We start from the raw sequence: 7,410 nt of genomic DNA on the forward strand, positions 1-7,410 counted from the left end.
AGCCTCAGTAGCTCATTATGTAAGCACGCAGCAGACAACTAGTTAATACAAAAGCCCATGAAGGCACTGTGTGCCTGTTGTCTTCCTCTTTTCTTTTCCCCTCAACAAATCCTTTTTGTATTTTAACAATATTCAATATAATCTTATACTCTTAGGGATCTGGACCTAGCTCATTACAGTATTCATTGACCAAGTCTTCGATGACGCCTCGATAGAGAGTACATCTTCAAGTAATGCCCGCTTGGGGTGCTCGCTCACTTGGGAACTACATTAAAGACTTTCTAACTTTTTCTCTAAACTCTCAGCCGGACGCAGTCTGGAAAACTGTCTTTGAAGAAGTGCTTGGGATTTTTAATCATGCCAGTACGGAGTATGCCTGTAGCTTCTATCAAAATCGTAGATAAACGAAATGCTGGCCACATTACAGCGATGGTTAAATCTACAGCAGTACGAAGTGCTTGGATATCTGGTTAAGAACAACTATCTAAAGTCCTCGCAATTCGGATGTTAGTACGGAGTATTCCGTAACGTAATAATTCACATTAACTAAGGAACCGATGAGATCCATTTTATTTTGGACAATAATTAGTTCCATTGGTTGCATGGTTATAGGAAAACGGCAGCCGGTACTCCGTATATACAGGATATATCGCACTTCATATTGTACTGAAATTATAACAAAAGCGAACATCATTTCATGAAAACCTTATGAGTCTTCGATAGAGCGGCGTAAATGCGACACAAGCGCCCGCGGCGGTAACAAGACAAAAAAATACAAAAAAATACAATGAGTAGAAAAAGCAACAATATATTATAAAAAAACAAATCCGATATATGCTCGCGGGAACTGGACGCAGGATGGAATGGATGACGGGTGGAATTTGCTTGCGAAGGTTGAGCAACTGACAGAATGGAGGCAACAAAAAAAGGAGGAATATGTAAAAAGGAACACACACCGAGAGAAGCAGTCGAGTCAGCGAAGAAAAGAAAGAAGGTAGAAAATGTAACCTTGGAAAGAACATTATTCTTCCTTCTTATCAACGTACTGTACATAACAAACATGATAAACTTATCCCGTCGCCCCGATGATTGGACCCAGGCCGACCCAAAAAGCCTCGTTTCTCACCTTCGTTAATGAGACAGGATAGGTGGTATAGATGCCGACAACTAAACACAATTAGAGATCCGTTATCATGTCCCGGGTGTTGCTGTTCTTGTTGCCCAGGAGTATTCATATTATCCCGCCCGCTGCGATCAAAAACTGGAGGCTGATTCGTGTTTTTACCGGGGGAGTGAGGATCTGCACTGTCACCTGACATAGGTGCCTTGCCCTTCACCCTTGAAGGGACGTTCTGACTTCCAACCAAGTCAAGGCGCCTTGCGTACCCACGCTTAGCGTCATCATCCTGTTTATGTTCCCAAGCCTCCCATAGCCAAGCCCCCGATCCAGGCCCCCACACTCGTCGTCGACATATTTCACACACTTGCCCTCGCGGCCTCCACCCTCTTTGGCGAAGTTTGGCAATTTCATCTACATGAACAAAAAGGTCCTTATCCAGCATAGCATTGGCCAGGGTAAGAAGAGATTCCTCGTAGGTATAGGCTGAAAATATCGACGCGATCACGGAGCGAAGTTCCGAAAGTGAAGGTGAAGCGGCGGTTACTCGTGTGAGAAACGCTCGCATCACACGCAAGAAAGAGATATCAGTTTTTTCGCTGGGCCTATCGCTGGATTTTGTCGTACTGTTCAACAAGGCTGTAAATACTTGCTGAACAAGAACCCGAAAGGAAGAAGAAATTTCTCCAGGCTGAGCACTATCAACCTCCATAATTGGATCATCCCGTTCGAAGATGGGCAAGGATTCCCTCAGCAATGGTGACATATTGCGTGCTATGCGAACCACAACTTCAATAAGATCGAGCCACAGATTCTCTTCAAATGATAGAGGCTGTTTGAGGATTGCCAATCCTGTTTTGCTTAATTTATTTGGCCCTCGAGACTTCCTGGCTATTTTCGACTGTTGTTGGCAAAGCCAAATTCCAACACGAGTATAGTTACCTAATGATTGGATGAGATCGGCCACTGCTTCTGCCATGCTTGCGGAATCAGGGCTTTCGTCCGCATTTTGCAACAGCCCTGACAAGCCAGCCTCAAGGGTTCCGATGTGCTTGACAAGCCGGCCCATTGCAGCACGCACTTCCCCTTGACGAGCCAAGAGGATTATTGCAGCATCGATAATCCCACTACTTTCCATTGAAGGGAGTACTGCATTGAGTTTGAGATCGCCAACTTCTAGGATATCCACAAAGTCTGAGACGTGTGAAGAGTCATATCGGCACATAAGTTGGACATAGCGCTCAACAAGGTGATGATCAAATTTCGCCGCAAGCCCAGTCTCCGCAGTGCGTTTCCGCTCTGGCTCGAATAAAGTATTGAGATACGAATATTGTCGGAAAGAATCTTCCTGAAGGACGTGAAGAAACTCTTTATGTAAATCGGGGGCCACTTCCTGGACGGTCTGAGCAGCTCTCTTGACATCAATATTCACGATTTTTGAGGCGTGATCTTTCACCACAGCATGCACCTCACAACGCTGTTTCTTGCTCAATTTCGAGCTCGGACGGAGGCAATCATGGATGCAACCGAATATCGACTGTTGGTTTTCTGGGTCCTCAAGATAAGTCAATAAAAGCTCAGGAAATTGTTTCTCTGCTTTATAGGTAGATTTCAAGACCCGGTAAAATTTCGCTTGCTTTAACAATGGAATTAAAGCTTGCACATCCGGCGGGTGGTAGATCGACAATAGATATTCCGCACTGAGCTGACAATCACCTATCATTTCCGGATCAGGGTAACGACATAATCTCAAAAGCACTTGTTGAAGGGTAGATCCTGATAGAAGGGTATACTGAGGATATTTCGGTAGATTCCGGGCAATAAACATGTCGAGATAGATGGTGTCTTCTGGGCCGAATTTAGGAGATTCCATAACTTCAAGTAATATGCTAATTAGATATTGGCGGTTAACAGACAGGCCCGATGCAAATGAATCACCAGAAGTCGTTGTCACCACTCCGTTGCTGGCATGATCAACAGTATCATTTAAAAAACTGTCTTCAAAGGCTTCGTTAAGCATGCTCATGAAACTAGGCGTATCGAATTCGAGGATAGTTCTAAGGTCGGAAAAGAAGTCCTGGGAAGTACCCTTTTTGGAATTTGATGAAGCCTGAGTACTGCCCAAGAAGAGAAATTCATATATCCCTGCTTTTGCTCTAGAAGCTTCAACATCATGCATGTCTTCCCCGGTAGGGTAGATTCTTCCAGTTAACACATATGAAAGGTAGGGAAACATCTTCATCACATTTGAATGGTCCCTTGTTTCCAACTCGCCATTCCTATTCACAGTTCGGCAAGTGTGGTGAATCAAGTTGATGAGTTCAATAAGTGGTCCGACATAATCGCCTAATGCACGAGTCCACACATATATAAATGCGTCATATAGATTATACTGCTTGCAGAGCGAAGTAACCTGGTCAATATCAATCGTTGATGTATCAAGTAGACAAATGATTTCTTCCAAACGAGTGGTGTTATGGTTCATTACGTAGTGGGTGATTAATGACTTAACAGCGGTGGGAGGCAAAACCCGAACACTGCCTTGAACGATGTAAGGTTCAAGGATGTCCAAAAATATGCCTTCGGAGCCATATTCTTCATACCAGCTATAAATTTCGTCGAAGAGAAAGGTATAGTCCGACAACGCATCACATGCTGAAATGCAGGAATCGGCCAATTCCTGCAACTGGTTCGACTGAATTTGCTTGTTGGTTGCTTCCTGGTTTCTCCCAAATACATACTTGACGGATGCTGACATCATGTCCAACAATTTTTCATGCACTAGCTCATGCCGTAAATCATTCTCTTCAGGGAGTCCCACGGTGAGCTTTTCAGTATCGCCTCTGTAATAAGCGGCTGCCAATCGGATGGCCCCAATATAGTCACCACCTTCCATAAGGGCCAGTAATCTGTCAGCCCAGTTAGAAAGGCATCCAACTGACATGTCATTGACGCCAAGGAGGAACAGTCGACCTTTATATGCTCGAAAACTCATGTAAAAAGAATCTGCTATTACTCCGTGCATTGATTCATCCTCCTCATCAAGCTGCTCAACTAGGGAGTGAAGCTGTTTCGAAAAGATATCCACGTGATAGATATGTTTGTGTATGAGGTCGAAGGAGTCTGTAAGTCGTAAAGTGTTGTCTTCCAAGATCAGAAGTTGCTGAGTGATTGTCATCACTGCGAGCACCGAGCGACTTATCCACTGTACGGCCACAATTGCCTCTTCAGCTCTCCACCTACTTCGAGGTCTAAATTCGAAGCTGGGAGGTTTGTCTCTGTCTGCAGGTTCTGCTATACTCAATTCTGAAACCTCCAATACTGTAAGTACATTCGACCAACAATAAACCAATTTAGATTTTGAGGTTTCCGAATTTTTCCCCTTCAGCTTGATGGCTGGAAACCAAGCAAGCGCAGCCGTAAGCGCACTGTGAGCCACAACTTCCTTTGGTCGAATGGCTTTATACTGAGTTTGTGCAACGGGAGTTGTCGATACAATCACTAACAGATACGGCGTGAGCATGGCAACTAGCCCAATCGAGTCCGTTGCTTGTTCAACGTTGCCCAGTGGGAGAGGAGAAAACGCAAGAACAGAGCTCGGCTTTCGAGGTCGGCCACCGCCAATAACAGCACCAGGGTACCGTCCCAGAATCCGCGTAGTTCGTACTACACGGCCAACAGCTCCCATACCTCGAGTAGCAAGGTGTGAAAATGCCATGCCATGATCATCAGCAGAGACCAGTGCGGTATGTCTTGTTCCCAAAAAGCCAATGTGGACAACGGCAACGCCGGAGATGTGACCATCGGATCGCCTGGATTCCATCTGGCCAGCTGTTATCGGTTGGATGTGAAGAAATGGGCGCGCAGATTTTGCAATTTCCCAAGTAAAAATATGGCCACCTCCATGGCCAGCCGCAATTGTAGTATGGTCAGCGGATATGGCGAGAGAGGTGACTGGACCACACTCAATAGCTATGTACTATCAGTTCTCGTAATAGGAAACATATTCCGGTTTTTTCTTTTTTTTTTGGAGGGTGGAGAAAATAAAAAATACCTTTTGTTCCAGGACCGATAATGGTTTTAAGATTCTGCTGGTAGTCAAACACTAATATGATTCCCTTGGCCGTCCCGATCACAATTGTGGTAGAGACCGCGATGCACATAGGTTGGCCGAAGTTCCGTTTGCCCACCTCAGAAAACGCCTGGCCAGTTATTTTCCGAAGTTTCGTCCATCGAACTACTTCCCAGGGCACTGCAGGGCTTTCTGGCAAATCTGGAGTGCTGGAGAGAATTTGACTGGCGAAAGAGGAGTGTCGCGAATGGGGTGCATTAACCGAAGGGGAACTTGGCCGCAGCGCGCTAGGCAGCGATACTGAAAGACGGGATTGAAATCTACGATCAAACGGGCGATGGCGGCTGGGGCTGAGATTGGAAGGAGAACCGTGCAGGCCAAAGGCACTACTTCTCGATGAAATCATAGAATCCTAACTAGTCAGCTGTTGTTTCGGGGATTTGAAAGACACGGGAAAATCGAAAGCAACCTACTTGAACTGACGGGGAGTCATCCGGTATTGATCTGGAATAATTAACACTCCCAGTTTCCCTATTCCTCTGATGTTGATGTTGATGTGATGACTCTTCCCCGGATCCATTTTGAAAGGCAGAGTCCGACTCCGCGCCAGCACAGTCTCGACTGCTGGTCGCTGATAGCGGGTTATCATCTAGGAATGCATCCTGACCGGGCTCTGCTTGATATTCCTGCCCCTCATCACTCGTATTGATGACATGTCCATTTGGCGCTGGGGAGAGGTGTTCGTGGTCACTGTTCTCCAGCTGTGGTTCATCCTCTCGAGCCCCATCGTCCACCCCCTCAGTTATGGAGCTCATGGGTTGTTTTGTCGAATGACCATCGTTTTTTTTCCCTCTTTTTTTTGTTCTTTTTGCTTTTAGGCGTACAGAACCAGTGTTGGGAATTCCAACGGGGAAATGCGATAGTTGCAGGGCAGGAAGTCGCGGACGTAAAGATGAGCGTCGGCGTAATATACAATGGGTGTGGTTGTGGAGGTCAAACTGAAACTGGGCGGGCAGCCCTAAGCCAGGCGCCTGGGAGAGGATATTTCGATATTTCGGGGGACAAGGATTCTCCCAAGGAAGACGGAAGCATGCAGCACGTTGACATCAAATACAAATACAAAGGCTCATCCTATGAACTAGCTAAGTTATGAATTGCTGGGTCAACGTTTCGTGGTGAAAGGGGAGAGAGAAGCACAAGTGTTTTGAGATATGTAGTTAGTTAATTAGTATTGACCTATTTTAGCTTAGTTACAACCTCATCCGTTGTGTTAGAGGAATTCCCCAGCTACCTGAGGTCACGTGCACCTATGTATTTATTGTAGGATGGTTGAATTGTTGGAGCCTAGGCTTCCTATTATGGACTAGCGCACCGCACAATAGTATATAGCATCCCTGAGATTAGGATACCAATACAACCACTTAAGACGTCCAACAGGTTGTGGCCCGGATAGCTTGTTTTTCTTTTTGAAGAGCCTTCCGCACTACTTCCGCACCCTATTTCTTCTTCTTCTTTAATCTAGGGTATAAAACGTCTCGCGGGGACTGCATCGCTGAATTGCAGCAAGGACCTGGCGGAAAGTGGCTGTTTTGGAAGCTTTGGTCGCGGGAAAAAGGTCGGATCAAGGGGGGGTAAACAGATGCCTCCAAGGACAGGGCCATTGGGTACCCCTGCAAGCAACAACATGGATAGGGGCGAACACGAATACGGTACACCTACCCCTGGGCCTAAGGGAGAAACTGGCCAAAGAGATGAAATAAATATGAATGAAAGCAATATGAATATGATGCGAATGATGATGAAATACATAAAAAGACAAAACAGACAGATAGAAAGGCTCATACAAAGACTAGGGGAAAACTCAGATTCCTTGTCAAATACTACTAAGGATCCCATTAAGGATAAAGTTGATGAATTTTGCAAAGATGCAAAGATCAAGTTGGAAGAAAAGCATATAGTCATCCTCACTGAAGTCAACTATCTGGAATGGAAGAGCTCTATCCTTGCAGATGCTCATTTGATTCAGGTAAAAGATGTTCTCAACAAACAACAAACAGCACCTTCTACCACAGTTCCTCTGGAAATTGAGCTTTGGAATAAGAAAAATGAACTTCTTTACATAAGGATCTTTCAATCTTTGAATGTAACTGTACGCGATTCCCTAGGACCACTGGATGAAAATTTCTATCTAGTAGCAACTATATGGAAGAATCTTGCTTAG

At 45.3% G+C, this 7,410-nt stretch overlaps 2 protein-coding genes across 2 annotated transcripts; one reads left to right on the top strand and one right to left on the bottom strand.

Moving 5' to 3' along the window:
* Nucleotides 1–1,037: 1,037 nt before the first annotated feature.
* On the bottom strand, nucleotides 1,038–6,004 carry PADG_07826 (CORVET complex membrane-binding subunit VPS8; the record flags this gene model as incomplete). The annotated part of the gene is made up of 3 exons (XM_010764755.1): nucleotides 1,038–5,089; nucleotides 5,172–5,601; nucleotides 5,663–6,004. 3 exons carry the CDS (start codon nucleotides 6,002–6,004, stop codon nucleotides 1,038–1,040), a joined length of 4,824 nt encoding a protein of 1,607 aa, XP_010763057.1.
* Nucleotides 6,005–6,828: 824 nt separating this feature from the next.
* Nucleotides 6,829–7,410, top strand: PADG_07827 (uncharacterized protein; the record flags this gene model as incomplete). Its single annotated transcript, XM_010764756.1, has 2 exons — nucleotides 6,829–6,898; nucleotides 7,043–7,410. 2 exons carry the CDS (start codon nucleotides 6,829–6,831, stop codon nucleotides 7,408–7,410), a joined length of 438 nt encoding a protein of 145 aa, XP_010763058.1.

Source organism: Paracoccidioides brasiliensis (assembly GCF_000150735.1).
Source record: "Paracoccidioides brasiliensis Pb18 unplaced genomic scaffold supercont2.12, whole genome shotgun sequence".
In the NCBI taxonomy this organism is placed as follows: Eukaryota; Fungi; Ascomycota; class Eurotiomycetes; order Onygenales; family Ajellomycetaceae; genus Paracoccidioides; species Paracoccidioides brasiliensis.